Source organism: Microchirus variegatus, assembly GCF_963457635.1.
Source record: "Microchirus variegatus genome assembly, chromosome: 9".
Taxonomy (NCBI): domain Eukaryota; kingdom Metazoa; phylum Chordata; class Actinopteri; order Pleuronectiformes; family Soleidae; genus Microchirus; species Microchirus variegatus.
In genome coordinates, this window is record NC_139810.1 from 13,931,284 (window position 1) to 13,950,735 (window position 19,452).

At 40.6% G+C, this 19,452-nt stretch overlaps 2 protein-coding genes across 2 annotated transcripts; one reads left to right on the plus strand and one right to left on the minus strand.

Moving 5' to 3' along the window:
• Nucleotides 1–2,602: 2,602 nt before the first annotated feature.
• Nucleotides 2,603–5,777, plus strand: bcas2 (BCAS2 pre-mRNA processing factor; the record flags this gene model as incomplete). Its single annotated transcript, XM_083894901.1, has 7 exons — nucleotides 2,603–2,724; nucleotides 3,637–3,729; nucleotides 3,822–3,892; nucleotides 5,096–5,257; nucleotides 5,343–5,393; nucleotides 5,482–5,562; nucleotides 5,651–5,777. Exons 1-7 carry the CDS (start codon nucleotides 2,632–2,634, stop codon nucleotides 5,775–5,777), a joined length of 678 nt encoding a protein of 225 aa, XP_083751027.1. The 5' UTR covers nucleotides 2,603–2,631.
• Nucleotides 5,778–7,866: 2,089 nt separating this feature from the next.
• otud3 (OTU deubiquitinase 3) lies at nucleotides 7,867–12,931 on the minus strand. Its single transcript, XM_083894911.1, has 8 exons — nucleotides 12,799–12,931; nucleotides 11,213–11,443; nucleotides 10,478–10,626; nucleotides 10,027–10,139; nucleotides 9,818–9,940; nucleotides 9,564–9,696; nucleotides 9,188–9,375; nucleotides 7,867–9,062 (listed from the first exon to the last, which is right to left on the minus strand). The coding sequence occupies exons 2-8, from the start codon at nucleotides 11,416–11,418 to the stop codon at nucleotides 8,898–8,900; spliced, it is 1,077 nt and encodes a 358-aa protein (XP_083751037.1). The 5' UTR covers nucleotides 11,419–11,443; nucleotides 12,799–12,931; the 3' UTR covers nucleotides 7,867–8,897.
• Nucleotides 12,932–19,452: the final 6,521 nt, after the last annotated feature.

A 19,452-nucleotide genomic window follows, 5' to 3' on the forward strand; every position in this document is an offset into this window, starting at 1 on the left:
CACTATATAATTGGCTACCTAGTATCACTGAGCATTTTCCTACATCAGCAGCAGGTGGAAGCTGACTGAGTCTTTTTTTGTTGCACATCTTAATGAGATGCTTACTTAACACAAACTGGGGAATAACCTCAGATCAGCCACTTCAGGCATCACGCCAGACAAAGTTCTGCTTCAAGGTTTGCGTGGGTTTGGAGCAACACACGTGAATAATGAGGCTTTGCTTAGGACAACTGGATTTCCTGTTAGTCTGCTTTGGCTATTTGGATAAAAACTTAATAAACACCAGCAGTGTGTTTATGAAGTGTATTAGGATTTGTACTGGAGAGTATGTTGTAGTTGTGGTAATGGTACAAACACGAGAGGTCAGCAACAGTCTATACTGTATGTTTACATGACATTAGGAAAACAAAGCTGTGTTAGTCTAACTAAAACAGGACTTTTAAAATATTTATAAACATGTTAGTCTGACTAAAGCTGTACTAAATCACATTCCTTTATCATTTCAAACAGTATAAACCTGGACAACGAGAGTAACAGGGTCTCTCTCACTTTAAGAGCATGTCCTTTTCCACACTAAAAGTCACATTGTAAAAATGTCTACACAACCTTTGTTGTTGTTTTTTTAATTACTTCCACACATTTGTGAACAACTTCAAACCACAGATGCACCATAACCTTCATAAAATAGCATGCATAATTTAAATCACTGTATAATATAGTCAATTATTAAAATAGGATTCCACCCTGAACAACTAAAAAATTGCAACAGTCCAATATGACTATTTTTGATTTTTATTTGCTAATGTGTGTGTATTTTTCTTTAAATAGCGCACAACATGAAGTAGTTTAATTATATGACATTATTTCTTTTAGTCGAGTAAACAATCTGGATGCTTCCTTCAGATATTCAGGTTTGTAGAATGAGCAGATATTTGTGCAACAGAAAAAGAGAGTAAAAATGTGAACAGCTGAACCAAGTAGAGAAGACTGCTGACAGAGGCAAACACTGCAGCTAGTCAGAGCCCCACAAATTAACCTAATGAAAACGGACTAGTTGAAAAGTACAGTTTATAGGCCAATAGTGCATATTAGACATTGTGGATTTTGCTGAGTGTGTACATTTAGGGGCAATGTCAACAATGGTGAGCTGCTGCATGTGATTTCTCAAGGACGCGTGTATTTAAAGCTGAGTCTTGTGACAAAAAAAAAACATTCACTGTGGCATTGTGAGGTATGAACTTGATTACTACGACTACTTGATTACTACTGAAGCAGAATAAAAACAAATGACAATGACAATTGAGTGCGTTAAGAAAGCCCATCCAATTAAAGGTAAGATAAGATAAAATAAGATAAGATAGTCCTTTGATAGACATTTCCTTTGCTAAATGTTGGAGATTAACCCATGTTTTCTGGATTTTTCTCTTTTTAACTGTCTTTTCAACTGATCTACAGTTCTGCATTGTCCGCTTCTTTTGTCTGACGTCGCGCTCATGGCGCTTCCGGTGACGACGCTCTCTGACCAATCAGTGAATGTTCGCGTTGTCGAGGAAAATTCTGGAAAACAGGACCTGGTCCTCAGCAGCTGCTGGCAGATTCTGAAGAATCAGTGGACCAGACTAACAGATAGAAAGTTGGGGAACTTCCTCTGGCAAGGTCTGGCATGAACTGCCCAGTCATGGTTGAACTGTCACAGGCGCAAGTTATTAATCTGTCAATCAAAGTGTTGTTGTTGATTAAAATAGTATGGTTGAACAGTCACAACGAGTTAAGATAATATATCAGAAGGTTACTTGGAACAGCTGAGCTTATAACCTCGTCCTGTTTATTTGCTTGGACTTCATATTATAATCCATCACATTTGTTGACATGTTGTTGACATGTAAAATGAAGATGATAATAACATAAGAACATCTGACCCCTCAGAGGAGGGGGATAGGAACAACAATTTTGTAAAACAACAAAAGATCTTAGTTTTATCCTAAACACGGTGGTCCATCATATTGAAGACTCGCTCCTGATGTAAATATAAAAGGCTCAAAAACATTAGCTACATATTTTAGTTTTCCACTTGTTCCAAATACTTTCACCTAAATCTTACGCACTGAACCTTTAACACTGAATGGCAAGTAGGTCAGTGTATTTGTTGTTGCATAAATAGGTCATTTATCCCTGTAGTGGTCAACTGATCTGAAATAGAAAATATATAATTTTTGGATTTGTTTGTTCAAACAATAAAGAAAAAAAAACAATTTATACATCAACATATTCAGAACATTTTTGTTACTATTTTGATTTATTTTCGTCTTTCTAATCACAACAAAGGCGACAGCTTGTCATCAGTTGCACAGCTGTTGTCTCAGCAGTCCAAACATTGTTTTTTAACCTACATTTCTAGTTAAGACCATAAGCCTCTCAACTGTCGCCTGATCAAGCAGCACTTATACTCCACTACTCCACTCCACTAGATGTCACCAACATAGTATCGCGGGGTTGTCACGTAAGGATTTTTTTTTGAAGGTCGTGCCACTGCCGCCGGAAGCGGAAATCGAATTTGTTGTTGCTTTGAAGAGCGGTGTTTCATTTTAAGACAAGTTTGGTAAACAAAACAATCAAAGAAGGCTGATTAAAATGGCCGGCACGGCTTCAGTAGCGGGTGAAGTGTTCGTCGATGCGTTGCCGTATTTTGACCAAGGATATGACGCAACAGGAGTCCGAGAAGCGGTGAGTTCACCGGCACCGAACCGGGAATCTGTTAGCCGCAGCATGTTAGCTCAGCTAACCATGCTGTTCTCAAACATGGACATAAATTACACTCTGCGGCACTTTCAGTGGAACAGTCATCATACATTTAATCTGGTCACCATTACCTCTATCTTAATGCGTATTAATTACTGTGATTATTATCATTAAAGCTCTCGGATCATTGGGACAAGGAGCAGAGATACTGCGTGTGCAGGGACCAACTTCCGTTAGGAACAAATCAAGTTTTGTGATGTTTTTGGCAGGAAATACCCCACTGATATTATTTAACTTTAAAAAAAAATCCTAAACATTGTTAACGTTTTATACGTTTTCACATATTTATTGTATCTCACATAAAGATGTCTTTAAACTTTATCTGTATTGTATTACATTACTCATTCATCCATCTTCCATCCACTCTCAAACCTATGGTCATTTATGAGTCAAATAATCCCCAAAACTGCATATTTTTGGACTGTGGGAGGAAACTAAATAACACAATGAAAATCCATGCACACACTGAGAAAACATACAAACTTATTTTTCTATTAAACATATTAATTTCTTAATTTACTAATTTCACATTTTATAACCTTAATCTACTTTTGAAATGTTTAATCTTAGAATTTATTCTCCTTCAAAAAAGTGTGAGGTTATTGGAAAATCCAAAGGTGGAAACCACCGGAGGTCTACAACAACTTTATATAATTAATTTCCAGTGTGCTGCTGTCAGTTGGAGAGAAGAAACACAGCGAGTGGAAAAAATAGTCCCACTGGGGAAATCCAAAACTTTAATACTGTATCCTGTACCAGACAGTGTTTAGAGTGAGAAGAGAATGCTCTGTGTAGCGTAGCGCCAGTGCTTTGACTCGATTTTCCTTCATCTTATAGGCTGCAGCGCTGGTTGAAGAGGAGACCAGGAGATACCGACCTACCAAGAACTACCTGAGCTACCTGCCCACACCGGACTTCTCCACTTTTGAGGTGACCAACTCCTCAGAGCTCTAAAACCTTCTTTATGACGTTGACCATTGTGACAGGAGAGAATTATCTTTTTTTTTCTTTCTGAACTCCAGACAGAGATCATGAAGAATGAGTTTGAGCGTCTTGCAGCGCGCCAGCCCCTGGAGCTTCTCAGCATGAAGAGGTAAATTCTACACACTGCAGGAGCCTGTGTTAAGCCCAATGTATACTTCTGCGTAAAGTGCTCTACGTAGGTTACGAAGACCCCTCTCCGTCGTCTCTGGGTGCACAAAATATTTTTTAAAGGCCACATTATACTTCTCTGACTGTGTAATGCGTTATCTTACTGCGTAACTACGGAGACCCCTCGTGCCTTCATACTTCTGCGTCGTGGTGACGGATATGCACTGCAATTTCTCACCCGATCAGTAGGGGTCGCTACGCCAGGTTGTTGTGCTTTTGGCTACAGTGAGCAATGTTGTTGTTGAAACAGTGGCCGTTTCTCACTTTTCTGTGTCACAGAACGCAATTTTTAGATAATTTGAGGCGAGAAATTGGCCATTTAGAGTCTAAACATGTGCTGTGAGCCGGCACAGAGCAGCTTCGGTCGGCCTGTCCTGAGGACCAATCGCAGCTCTTGCCGTCTCCGTTGTCCCTTGACGGAGTGACGGACACTTAATATTTTGTGCAGTCGGAGATGTCGCAGAGGCTCTCCGACAAGCTCTGTGTCGACGCAGAATGCTCTGCGTAACCTACGACCCTAAGAATCGGAATCGAATCGAATCGTGAGCCACCCAAAGATTCACATCCCTAGTTTCAATGTTATTCAGCTGCAACAACAGTCTTTCTCTCTCGGACGCCATTGCTCGTTGTAGCAAGAAGCACAACAACCTTGCGTAGCGACCCCTACTGATCAGGCGGAAAATTGCAGTGCGTATCCAGCACCACTACGGAGAATTATGAAGGCTCAAGGGTCTCAGTGTTTACGCAGTTGGATATCGCATTACGCAGCCGGAAAAGTATACTGTGGCCTTTAGAGCGTCATGGTGGTTTAGACAAAAGCAGATTATTTTAAAAGTGTAGAATGGATGTTTATTTCTTTTATTCTTTTTTTAAAAAAGTAATTTTTCCTCTGTAGCTTCAGATGTTGAGCATCATTTAATTTTAGCAATTTATTTTTTAGAATCATTTTATTTTTTTAATATTTTATTTCAAATCATTTTTCAAAGACCCACCTTTTCGCCTTTGCCTTCACTTCAGGATAAGAAGAGTAAATCTGGACACTTTTTTTAACCATTTTATTATTTTACCTTTTTGTCTGTTTTACGTTGTCATCAACTGTGCTCGAGAAATAAACTGGACTTTAACCGTTTTCCTCCCTGTGTAGATATGAGCTGCCTGCGCCTTCAGCAGGACAGAAGAACGACATTACTGCGTGGCAGGAGTGCGTCAACAACTCGATGGCCCAACTGGAGCACCAGGCGGTCCGCATCGAGAATCTAGAGCTGATGTCACAGTATGGAACCAACGCATGGAAAGTCTACAATGAGTATGTGGCCGCACTCATTTATCCCAGGCGCCAACACAGAATTAGTCCAAAGAGTTCATCTAACATGTTTGTCTTCTTCCCACAGTAACTTGGCTTATATGATTGAGATGGCACAAAAGGAACTTCAGAAATTCAGGTGACCGATGAGTGGAACATGTTTGCTTGAGAAAGTTGTGTCAATTTTTTATATTTAGTGGATTTTAATACATTTTTCTGGTCCACAGGAAGCAAATTCAGGATATTAACTGGCAGCGTAAGAACGATCAGTTGGCAGGAGGAGCCAAACTGCGAGAGCTGGAGTCCAAGTATGTTTTATGTGACTACATAATGTACACTGGGGGCTAATTTAGATTTTTAGATTTCATTCTAACGTCTGCAGCTGTCTGTCAACAGTTGGGTGTCTCTGGTCAGCAAGAACTATGAGATCGAGCGAGCCATCGTCCAGCTGGAGAATGAAATCGGTCAGCTCAGACAGCAGCAGGGGGACGAGAACAAGGAGAACATTCGGCAGGACTTCTAGACGATGCCTACGTTTCATAAACGTTTGTGGATCGAGAAGCAAGAAGGTGGTTAAGTGACCTGTTTGGAGGAGTTTCAATGTGAATCTTCCAGTAACTTTGACATTCAGGAGGAGCCACAGACACATACTTCTCCTTTGTTCCACTGTACTAACGGTGTTGGAATATGGTTCAATGAGACTTTTCATGCAGTTTTCTTTCTTTTTCTGAAGAACACAAATATTTAAAGTGATTCCATGTACAGTCTACAAAAATACAAGCCTTTTGACGTTCTTACAAATGAAGAGTTAGATTCTTAAACAATAAAATATTACTACTTTGGCCAGCAGCTCATGTTGATGCTTGAGTCAGTTAAGTGTTTCCCCAAACACTGAGCTGTGTTATTTGTTGAAATCCTCTTTACATCCAGATAGTCATCAATACCTAAGGTTGTTTGAGTAGAAAGTTTGCAATACCTGTGTGCACTCTTGTTAAAGCGCTGCCCTCCAGACACACAGAACAACACTCTGCCTGACTAGGGTAGTATTGGATGATACTTTTTTCTATACTAATTTTATAAGATAACAAAACAAAAAACCTACAGTGCACATTATAGTATAATTTTTTAGTTTAAGCTGGCCTGATAGCAACCATGTGCTGTCATAAGCCGCGTCTTCCTCTTCTCCTGTGAGGAATGAGCTCTGTCAGTCAATCTCAAGAGCTGTTGCATGCAAGTCAGTCTAACAGCGTGCTGCATCCTTATTGGCCCACTGACGCTGACGAGAGTCGGAATCCCAATACTGTACCAATCCCTGGGGGAAATTAGTTGCATTACATTTGCTCCCTCTGTACTAAAATGACAAAAGTTATCAAAACACAGTAATGGCAACACCTTTTATATTAAATTTAACTTGAAATGTAAACCTGACAACACAGTACCATAAATAATAAGGTGTGAATGTGATGTACAAAGTTGATTTTTCTGTCAAATCCACAGGGTTTTTAAGAGCATAATTATTCACAGTAACAACAGAGAAATGTTGTTTGCGTTTTGAGTGTGTGACATGTTGAGAGACGCATGAACAGCTGATGGCAATGATTTCCTGTGGAGGAATGAGCCTGTCGCTGATTTGTTTGTTACAGAAACCACATTCTTTTTCCAAACACCCCTTTTTATTGATGCTATCACAACGTGGATTTCGAGAAATAAGATAAAACGTAAAGAAACCAAATAATAATAATAACTGAAACAGGCAGATTGGTTGCTGCTTTACCACTCAGTCTTTGTTTTGCATTTATCATTTGATCACTATTAATGTCACATAACATGATGGTTGTACTTGAACATGTCACTCATACCATCACGCAGGTTTCACTTTGTACATACTTTTTGGATTCTGATGAAGACTAAATTATCTCAGTGAGCCTTCCCTTCTTTTCCTTTAGATTTTTTATACTGTTGAATAAAATGGACATTTCTTACATTTCCTTGTGACTTGTGATTCATCTCTTACATGAAATATCTCAATGCACATAATTTCCCTCTAAAGTTCCAGTTTTGCTGATACTATAAAAATACTATGGTATAAAGACATGGGGTATGCATTTTTTTTTAGGATTGTTGCATGCATCTTTGCAGTTGTTTACTGTACACTGGCACTCACTCTAAAATACAGTTAAGTGCCAGAAGGTGCTGTTTATTCAAAGAATCAACTTCTCACATATTTAGGATAAATTAACATTTCTGGCAGAGGCCTTCAGCACAGAAGCATGTGGCATGTGTCAGAAATCTTGGAAAATGACAGAATCCAAATCTGTCACATTAATATGTCAAGAGCGAAATATGCTGTTGGAAATAACTCTCCTTGGTAACTGTTGTGTTAAAATCATCCGCATGAGCCACAAACACAGCTACGGACCCAGAACATTAGTGAGTAATTTAAAATGTACACATTTATAATCGACAGCTACAACCAGTTAAATATGTAATAGTATGTTGGTGAACTGTAACTCGTTAACCAAAGTCAGTGTGAAATCGCGTCATTTAGGGTTAATGAAATATCACAGGCCATGAACATGACACCAGTGACACCAGTCACTGTCCACAGGTCACCATGCTCATGTCCTCCGCTCATGATTGAGATTGGCACTAAGTTTACAAACTGAAGGCAACTCATTACCCAAAGAGACCCACGTTGGAACAGCAGTGTTTGACTGAAGTAACTCAGCTGAGTTTAGAAGAAGAGTTTCTGTTAAACAACAACTCAATAAAGCCTCAGATTGAGGGATCCACTATGTTTGTGCTGTGAATTTGTGTTTTTTGAATACATATGTTGATGTTTACAGTTTAACTACAGGAAATACATAGGAAAGTGACAATAAAGTCTCAGTTTTGCCAACATGTGCATGTCTGGATACGACACTTTGAAACACATTGTCTGATGGACGTTAACAGTAAAGTATAATTTATTCCTTTTTTTATTGCCACATTCCTTAAACAGTGTGCAAAACAATGTTTCAATTGCTCCTTTGCTTCCTTCTTTGGTCAGATCAAACAAAATCTGGATGATCTGAACATCTGAATAAATGTCAACTTAATCTGTGGCAAATCAGAAAGCCCAACTTCACAAAAATTAGCATCTGCATGGTTGTCATGAAAAGTCAAATGTCCAGCATAGAGCGGGGGGAGAGATAGGTAGCACAGAGGGTCAGTTTCTACATAAACCAACACCAACCAGGGACTGAATCCAAACCCAGCAACACTGAGAATCTAACGCTTTCACTTGCAACTTTCTCTCTCTCACTCTCTCTCACTCTCTCTCACACACACACACACACACACACACACACACACACACACACACACACACACACACACACACACACACACACACACACACACACACACACACACACACACACACACACACACACACACACACACACACACACACAGTCAGTCAGTCACACAGACACATACTTTGCAGGCACCATTATACTGTTTGAAAAGAAACTATAGGAGTCTCTTTAGGAAAAGTCATCCACTGTGACTGAACCAAATCTGACTATGTGCAAAACTTTGTGGACAGCGACAGCCACTGGTAGCTAAAGAAACAGTAGGTAATTTTTGGCCATGCTCCAGTCTATATACTGAGAGTGTTGAGAGCTGGTACTAAAGTAACAGCTTCTGGCTGGTTCTGGTTCTGGTCTGGGCTTCCTTTGCTCTGGATAAACTTCTGCCGATGCCTCTCCTCCTGACGCTTCTTCTTCTCTTGCCTCTGCTGCTCCTTCCTCTGCTTGTTTGAAACCTGTGGATGTTAGAAAAGAAAGAAACATGAGTAAAGTCGATCTTAAAATAATAAAGGCTTGTGAAATAAAATTACAACCAACTGGAATTTCTAAAATAAAAATGATAATTCTGTTTTGATGTCACCTTAGATTTCTGTATGTTGCTGCCCTCTGCTGACTGCTTGTGTTCACTGCAGTCTGAGGCTGCAGCTCTGCAGGCCGAGCAAGATCCTGAGGCACACTGGCCCTGGCAGGCCTGACCCAACACTGAGCCAACAAGCCATTCAGCATTAATGGTTGCTGCACTCAGCTGGAGGAGGTTCTCCTCATCACCTGTGACAGAAAACATATGGACAGAATTAGTCAGTGAATATGAATGCCATTGTTAAGCTCAAGAAAATGTTTATATGTTATTGAACAGTTAAGCTCGATTATACAATGGTTATGGAGAAACGTTTTTGTTTTTTACGCCGACTGCCTAATCCTTCCTGCAAGTTAATGAGTCAAGTGTGATGTCTGACCCTGGATTCCACGATTCTTGATGGAGTTCAGGATCACGTTGTCCTCATCAGAGGACGTGTGGGAAGAGTTCTTCTGTCTGTCCCTCTGACCGTCCCCAAACTCACGCTGCTGACCTTGTGAATTCTGCATATTCTGATGACATCAAAGACCAAAATAAGCATCAGAAACTCACAGCTTTTAATCTAAAAAAGCAGTCCTGGCAATGACTATATGATTTCTACTATATTTTAGATGAGAGAGATATAGTATATACCTCTATGCGGAGCTGAGCAGGACTCTCAGAGTTGTCTCCGATCCGCCTCACACTGTCATAATGATCTCCATAGCGGTAGGCAATGTGAAGCTCTCTGCACACCTGCTTCTCGGCCCCATTTATCTACAAAGAAAGCAGAAGAAATAAACTGTGTGCTGTAGCAAATGGTGCTTATGTATCATTGAGTAATTGTCTTTGCTTATCCCTACCTCCCACAGTGGAGTGTTCAGCTGATGGATGACCACTTTCACCTGTTGACTGCGAGCAAAAGCTACAATAGCGTCATTGCCAGCAAATGTACCAGACTGTGAAAGGTTCGACACTGGGCGAAAAAAAAGAAAAGGCTTTATTCACAATCTGGTCCCACACCATTCTTCTTCCTTTTGTATTTGTCGCACAGCAAATATAGCTCATCTTATTAAAATAAACCATCACTAACCAAAGTTTTATCTGCTTGCAACCACACAATAGCAGTCACATTGTTCACACACCAGTTGTGAACAATCAACGTGTGAGAGTGAAGTCAAAATGTCATTTTGGGAGGGTAGTTCTGTTGCTCCATTGCAAGCAGACGCAATGACCACCAGGGGTCAGCGCATAGTTGCTGTACAAATCTGCTTTAGTCAGACTTATGTGTGTGAAACGGAATCAATTTCTTACAGTGCTGTGTAAAGGGAACTTCATCCTCAACGAAGGGTTCAAAGTCTTGTCGATGAGACATCATATACTGTACAGTCTCCTGACGAAGCTGCAGGTGACCCCGCGAGTGACCCTCCAACTGGTCCCCTAAAGCTCTGAACAGGCAGTTTCTGCCGGGGAAAGGAAATTGAAATCAATATATCTGTTTGAGTTGCCATCCAATGGCAAAGTATTGGGATTTTGACAATGACATCAACTTAACTCTAACAAAACACAAGCTTACTATACCTTCAATCTCAGCAGTAAACATGACTAATTAAAAATGTTTCCTTTGCTATACAGCAGCCATGCCGCTGTGGTTAATAATAGGGATGGCCACGAATATGCGATTATTTGATTTAATCATACAATTTAATTAGTTGATGTGACTATTTGTAATTATATTCAAAAGATGCAAAACTGAAAAATGTTTCAAACAAATTTAAGAGGTTTCTTGAAATACGTATGCAGAACATACAACACTGTTGTATGCTGTCAGACTGCAAGCTGAAGAAAAACATAGAGGCTGAAAGCATTATGTTATTATTATTATTGTTCTCCTGTTAAAATAGCTGTGACAACCTTAAATGTAACTTTGTGTAAATCAACCAGATTATCTGTAGTGTGGTGCCTGCACTGTGTGGTGCCTGCACTGTGTGGGACAATGCTGAGAGAGACCAGCACAAATAGATGCCATAATCTTTTACTAGCTCTTACCCATCTCCTGGGACTTCTCTGAGCTTGAGCCCCAGAGCCTGGAGCTGATTGGAGAAACTAACAAACTCTGCACCTTCATCACCATCCTGAGGCCGGTTCTTACGGTCTTTTGCGATGGCTCGGCGTGCTGCCCGCTCATCCCTCTTGCGTTCCACTTCACTCTTTTTGTTGCTCCGCACAGGTTTTAATGTCTGTTTCCGAGACATGATGGCTGCGGTTGTTTTTTCACACCTGCCACACCAAAGAATGTCTTTGTTAGAGAGAAGCTGGCTCTCTTGTGTCACTCAAACTAAATAAGCAAAAACATATGTGTGTGTCACTTGAGTAAGCTAGTATTGTGTGACTTAAACATCCCACTTTAGTTTTTTCCCCTCTGTAGTCCAGTTGGCAGAACTTGCAGCAGATTCTTCCAACGTGATCTGGGATTTGCTGCACTTGATTCAAGCAAATTGTATGGATTGTTAGAGAGTCTAATCACTGAAGTGAGCTGTTGTTTGGTGTACATTTTTTAATACGCAATAACATCCTAAAATAACTAATTGTGATGTTTGTTCTACTGCAATTATGAATAGATTTGCAAAACACATTTTATTTAGATTCAGTTACATTTATTTTGTTGTTGTTATTATTGACTAGAGAATGCTTGTAATGCAGTTTTACTACAAAACACCATCAAGTCATTCAAGACCACTGTGTAGGATTTAGTGTAATCTTCAATTGACTCTATGTGTTGGCCCTGTGACCTTAATGTGGAGGATGAACAGTAGACAATGGATGGATGGATAGAAGTGAAGTTGCATTATTGTATCCAACTAAATCTGGGTACAACATGGCAGATTCCATGAAAGAGGAAGGAGATGAAAACAATTCAGATCGTCGTTTTCATGAGACCTTCATGAAACTTTATAATTTTAGATATTTCATTAATTTTCTGTTGTTGGCTTAATTCTACACAAGTTAAATCGTTGAAATTGGACTGGTGAATGTAGGAGGAGACAGCGACTTGGTAACTGCGTTGTTAACATTGCGACGTGAATTTAATAACATATGCACTACTGCATACGAAGGTATGGAAGTGGACTCGGTCTCAGCGTCTGTCAAGCTTAAGGATATTTTTTAGGATACAATACGACACAAACTAGGACTTATATGATAAATACTGTGCAGCACATGGCCAAGAGGTGTGCAATTGGGCTCGTAAGCTCGCCCGGTTTGTGTGTGTTCACTACTGGTATGTAATAAGGATGAGGAATTCACGCTCACTAATTGGTGAGAATTACCAATTCTTATTATAAGTAAAATGTTCAGTGACTAAAACTACCGCTAAATAACACACGACTAGATTTGTTATATTTCCGTCACTGATGTTTCCGTTTAATTAACTCACTATTCAGTCCTGCGTATTAACTAGTATTAGTTAGTGCAAAACACTACAATATCGGCGTCAAGTCCAGCTAGCATCTAGCCACATAGCAACTAACATTCACGGCTTAATGTTACATAACAGTTCGTGTCTTGTAGTTAGCAGCTGTAACCGTCCAGTGGATAACTGGAGGAATTCTCGTTGTTGACAAACTGACACTTACCTTCAATGGTTTGCTCTCGACCAGAGACGAATTTACGCCGTTTCTTGTGTTTTTGCCACAGTGGAACGATGTCTGTTTTGGTTTTGTTTACAACGGAAGTTCCGCATACGTTCCTCTGTTGTGCGTCAGGTCGTACGGAAGGTAGAATGGGCCAAACTGCAAAGCCAATTAAAAATTGCGCTGAGCTGAATGTGGCTTTAGGAAACGGATTGAAGCCACAAACAATATTATCTTTCTTTCTTTCTTTCTTTCTTTCTTTCTTTCTTTCTTTCTTTCTTTCTTTCTTTCTTTCTTTCTTTCTTTCTTTCTATCTATCTATCTATCTATCTATCTATCTATCTATCTATCTATCTATCTGATAAGTGTGTGTATCTATTAGATAATATTATGACTCAGGAAGCTCTGAGTCATTTTATATTCCAGACTTTGACTTGAGAAAGTGGGAGGTTACAGTTACAATTCTGAAAGATATTTTGAATCTGAAAATGCCTCCACCTTCTCTCCAAATCCACTCACCACCAGTTCCTTCTGATGACTCCACACAGTTGGTGTGAGTGGGGGAGGAGGAGGACTGGGTAGAGAAGCAATAAACAGGATGTTTGCTGTGTAGAAAACACCAGCAGTCGCACTGAGACATAGAAATAAAAAGCCTGAAGACATAAAACTGCATCAGTAAAAAGGAAGAAGCAGTAAGACTTAGTAAGATCGTATTTCCTACAAGTAGGGAAAAAAAGTGCCATGCCAGCTGGCGTGAAAGAAACGTGACACACATCTGCAGATGTGAGTCGCTGTGTGCTTTATTATACACCTCATTGAGTGATGGCATCATGTGTGAGCAGATGTAATGTCCTGAAGGTTATTCATGCATGTGCAGCAATCAGCGTCAGTCACCTGAGAGAAACAGAGGAATCAGTCAAGCATGGATGATATATCATTTATACTGTACATGTACAATATGTTTGTGTGTGTGTGCATGTGAGTCCAATGCAGTTCAAAGGTACTTTAATCATTATTTTACAGGACATGCAATTTTCATCACATATTATGTCGACAAAGGTTATATTCAATCTCTGCTTCACTGACTTGCTCAAATGGTTTCCCATGACATACACATTGTGTATGCTTACCACCTGAACACATGTTCACATGTTCATGAAAACACACATAGTTATGACACATAACCAACCCATTGGCCTATGTTAATATTCAGTATGAGAAAATACAATGCACTAAGAAAGCCAACGTCAAAAAGTTGACTGCATTATTCCATAGCATGTAGGACATTATTTAAAAGATGGCTGCACAATACAACAATACAATACAATACAATACAATACAATACAGTGATGTGATTTTTCTCTTTGTTTTAGCACCATTAATGACATTTCAGTCATTTGTATTGATGTGCCAACAGAAATCATTAGCAATAAATTATTGTATTAAGTTGCATGTTTAAATTCTGTCAGAAAATAAAACAGATCATTAGACTATATATACATGCTAAATATAATATGCATATATACAGTATAATTTGGCATTACAGCTCTCTGACAAATGCCCTGAGACAATGTCTCCATCTCTGAAACCTTTATTCTACAATTCTTTTTTATGCTTGTTCCATTTTTATTTCTTTATGTTTCTTTGTAGTGTTTAGTAAGTTTTTGTCAGACCCAAGTGGCAACCGGTCGTGACCGGATTACCAATAAGAATCTCAATTACTGTCTTGAAACCCTACTGGACAATACCAGCTGTCAGTCACACTGGGACCCACTCATGTTGTCTGTTTTCCTCTAAACAGGAACACAATTTACACAACTGACATCATGTGCTATTGAGAAAAAGACTCTGAAGCTGGTGATTGAGACCATTTACACCTCAGGGAAAACTTTACTAACGTTATTAATCTAGTGAGGATTATTTCCCCATAGACTTCCATTCAAACATCTTTTTGCAATCAGTGTCGCTCCCTTATGTCGAATAATATATCCTGACTTCCTGGTTGTTTTCAGAAGGACAACATCTATTTTGATATGGTCCAACTACTGTATGGCTGACTACACCTTTCGTAAACTCCACATCAACCCAATGGTTGTACCCATGTTTGTAATGTAACTGCAGCTATACTTGGTATTGCTCTGGCCTTTTTATTTTATTTCTACAGTTAAACATTTACATTAACACCATTCTACCCCCTGAGGATTTTTCAATTAGAGCCTGCTACACTGGTGCCTTACTTAGATGTGTTAGTTCACTGTGGGAAGTCGAAAAGACTAGCAGATGTTCTTGAATTACACTCTCAAAGATCAAGAATAAAGAATATGAGTGGCTATTGAGTGAATAAGACTGTTTCCTTTTCTGTGTTTGGCATGGCATGCATATTCTTTGTACAGAGGTATGCATTTTATGTTAGCAGTCAGATGTGTGGTCACTGTCCGTGGTTCTGAACTGCTGTAAATTTATTCAGTTTATTTAAATTGTTTACTGAGACTGATTAGTTTGGCTTCCCTCAGTATGTATCGTGGTCAAGATTTCCCTTGACATTTCTCCTCATGTTCACATTTAACAAGATTCTATATGTCAGCTATAATATATTCAACCTCTCACATTCACATTTCATCATTTATTTTTCCACAATACAAAGAAAGAATCCCCAGACATCTGTGGCAAATAGATCATATCAAGGAAGAGCTTGAGTCTCTGAGTTTGCAAAATTTGGAGGGAAAAGTATGTTACACCAATGTGGGATTTCAGAAAAATATCTGCTTATTTAAAGGAACAAGTCACAGGGGATATGTTCCAAAAAAAGTATAAAATCTATATTTGAGCCTCTCTTTGGCATACATCATGCAGGATAATGGTGCAGAATCAGAACCTGAAGTACTGCAATGTCTGGAAGAGAAATATAAAGCCAGGCAGCATGAGTGTGTGTATGTGGGCGGGACCTGTTACAGTAATACAGTCACATCATGTCTTCCTTATGAAGACAAAAAGCACAACTGCCTACAATGGGGATTCAAATCCATGACAAAGGTGTGTTTTAGGGCTTGTTAGGTTAGAACTGATTGACTAATATAAGTCAATATATATATATATATATATTTATATATATATATAATATATATTGACTAAGATTGTGTGTATGTATTCTCGTTTACGTTACCTCTATAGGACATTTCCAAGTGTAAACACAAACGTTTTAGCACCAGTCGTCCCGATTAGCACCAAAGCTCTGTCCTCATGAGGCAGGACCTTATTTCTGAGGTTGCGGTTTAACCTTTAGGAATACACTCTTAGAAATATATAGTGTTCTTCTACAAGGGCTGAGGTTCTACCTGGCACCAATTGCTTTTTCAAGGGTTCTTGGTCACACTAATGGTTCCATTTTGACCCAGAGAACCCTTTAAAACCCCTTTCCTGAATAAAGAGTTTTGAAAGGGTTCTTGGTGTAACCCTCCAAAAGGTTCCAGGTGGAAACTTTTTATCACCTGGAGCCAAAAAGGGTTCTCCGACAAGCCGAAGAACCTTATATGGTTCTACTTAGCGCTTTTCTTTTTAAGAGTGTAGGTTTAGGCATTAAAGGTCCAGTGTGCAGCATTTAGTAAGGTTCATAGGCAGAATATGAATATACTATCAATAAGTATGTCTGTACAAGTGTATATTCACACTAAAATAAAAATGTTTTTGGTTTTCATAGCCTTAGAATAAGCTTCTTATACAGTATGTACTTTAGGCAAGGGCCTTTGCTTTGTGGAGGCCGCCATGTTGTGCCATCAAGTTTCTGCAACAGCCCAAATGGACAAATCCAATCAAATTGTATTTATATAGCCCACAATTACAAAACTCTGTTTGTCTCACAGGCTTCACAGGGTTGGTAACATCCTCTGTCCTTAGACCTTCGACCAGGGTAAGAAAAAACTATCTGGAAAAAACCCTTATAACAGGGAAAAATAAAGCGGTAGAAACCTTAGGGAGAACCACAGGTGAGGGATCCACTCCCTGGACAGACGGTTCAGTAGATGTTACCAAAAACATCCATCCATTATCTACCACGTTATTCTCCACCAGGGGAGATTGTGGGGGGTGCTGTGCCTATCTCAGCTATCTATCTATCTCGGACAGTTCCGGTCCATCTCATCGAGAAAACCCACACACACAGGGAGAACATGCAAACTCCTTGCAGAAAGCCCTTGTTCCGAAGTTGTTCCAAGCAGGGCTCGAAACCCGGTCTTCTTGCTGCAAAGGCCAGAGTGCTAACCACTACACCAACCGTGGATCCTACCCGAAACATACAATACACAATTACAAAAGATAAGGAGTAAAAAGTCTTTAAATGCCAGAATCCATCTGGATCACTGGGTTTGCCACAGCCTGTAGCGAAGGCTGTTGTGGCCAGAGACTTGGGGATGACAGAGGCCTCATTTCCGTCCTGGCCTCATTCTGTTTGCTGGTGGCAGCAGAAAGTAGTAGTAGTCTCGACAAATGAAAATGCATTTCATGTTTTGAAATGGATGCTTACGACACAAATGAAGAAGAACTGAATTGTTTCAGGTATACAAAGCCACGAGATAGAGCCCTGATTTTCTTGGAAAAGGGGGGGGTGAGCAGCAGAGTCATCCGTTTGTTACAATCTGCAGTGTCACATTGGTGTCACTAATTATTACACTGTTCAATGTTAAGGTAAGTGATGAGGCTTAATTTATAGTGTGTACAAATGAATTAAAGTTGATACAGGGTCCTGGCTAGAAGTTATTTTCAAACTCAAACGTCATTCCACACATGCAAACTGAAGCTGCAATTTCTCACCAGGAAAATGTCTATTTCCTTGTATTATTTCAGTTGTACATGTGTGGGTAATAGCAGATTTCCTCACATAGCCTCATGTTTCCATGGTTACCGTTCCTCTTCGCTGTGTCTTTTGACCAAAACAAGAGAGCCCTCGCAAACTTGGGTATGGAAAGTGTTGTGTTGCAGGGAGCAGGCGCAGTCGGCGCGTACGGTCTGCACACAATCAAACTGTATGTGTGCACACTTTTGCCTGCATAGGGCCTGTGTGTCAATAGACGCCTGACAACAAGGAGAAAGAGACTGAAGAGAAGAGGAAGAATATGACGGACTGGGTGTAGGAGTTTTCTAATTCCAGAAGATGGCACTAATGCAATATCATGGATGAAAGCTGTCGTGGAAACTCCATAGAAGAAGAAGACATTTACATCAGGCAGAGTTGTGGACCTTAGTGGACCTCTTTGAACACAAATATGACCCCAGCCTTAGGGTTAGTGGACAGGGGACACATTGTGTCCATTTACAAAAATAGGTGTGAGTAGTTTTTCTGGAATAAACACTGACCTTCGTTTTCATGGAGACCAAAACCTGGTCATAATGCTTCAGAGCCTTATTTCTGAGGAACTGGTTACGTTCAGGGAATTACTATTAAGTTAGGGTTAGGCATTAACTGGTTATGATTATGGGTGGGCATAAGGCTTTGTTAGGCTGGAAGTCAATGCAGTGTCCTTACAAAGTAGAGTAGCTGCCTGTGTGTGTGTGTGTGTGTGTGTGTGTGTGTGTGTGTGTGTGTGTGTGTGTGTGTGTGTGTGTGTGTGTGTGTGTGCGCGCGTGCGTGCGTGTGGTGATGGGGGGTTAAAAAGGGGTTAAGCCTCTAAAAAAAAGGTTGAATCATCATGAAGAATGTGATTCTTGAAGCCTGGTCCAGTAGATCTGTAGGTATCCACTATAAATAATGAGCCAGTAGGCCAGTTCTCTACACACACACACACACACACACACACACACACACACACACACACACACACACACACACACACACACACACACACACACACACACACACACACACACACACACACACTATCTCTATGACACACGCGCACGCGCACACACGCGCACTTGTATCAGGGGTGGGAGTGGATGCTCGTGGAAGTCAGGATGGGATAATCCTGCGTGTCTGGCTGCGGGCGTTGATGCAGCTGCCGTTGCTGGATCCTGACTGGACTCGGTGCGTTGGGTGGGTCTAGTTCCTGACCGGAGCGGCTGTGTCTCTGGACCTCATGTCTATGGTATCAAGTGGAAGAAAGACGAGGGCGATGGTCGTGAGTGGAGTTGGTGCAGTTTTCTGAAAACGTCCAGGCGAAAAGACATCGACCGTTTTCGCCGATGGAGAACAGAATCGGCCGGTGGTGATAAAAGCGCAGCGCCGGTGTGGAATAACTTGGAGCAGCAGAGACGAGGACACGGAGGATTAAGAAAGGAGCACGTTTCTTGTTTTAATCATGGTTTTCTAAACCGGGATAGAAGCTGAAACGCGTCTGGAAAGAAGGGATCACTTTTGCATCGGTAATTAGAGGAGAGGACAGCCTCCTTGGAGCGAGCGGCAGCCGCATCCGACAAACGGCGGGGTGGGTGGGGGGGACACTTGGATGGAGAGGGCGCAGTGATCGGGCTGAGAGAGAGCCGCTTGCCGGGTGTAGGAGGGCAGTGAGACCGGGCACGGGGAGCCAGGAGCGGCGAGGCAGCGGCTCCATGAGCGGCTCCTGCCGGGACAGAGCGCCCAGAGCCCAGCCGGAGCGTCTGCACAGCCGCGGGTAAAAAAAAAAAAAGCCCCGGGGCCACAGGACGGCGGCCAGTTTGGAAGTTTTG

What these genes read in the sequence shown, in the direction of transcription:
- otud3 (XM_083894911.1), bottom strand. Translation starts at nt 11,418, where the DNA reads ATGTCTCGGAAACAGACATTAAAACCTGTGCGGAGCAACAAAAAGAGT. An exon ending in AGTTCCCTTTACACAGCACT is followed by an intron (nt 10,140 to 10,477) that starts GTAAGAAATTGA and finishes TTTTTCGCCCAG; the next exon opens with TGTCGAACCTTTCACAGTCT. An exon ending in TGAACACTCCACTGTGGGAG is followed by an intron (nt 9,941 to 10,026) that starts GTAGGGATAAGC and finishes CTTTCTTTGTAG; the next exon opens with ATAAATGGGGCCGAGAAGCA.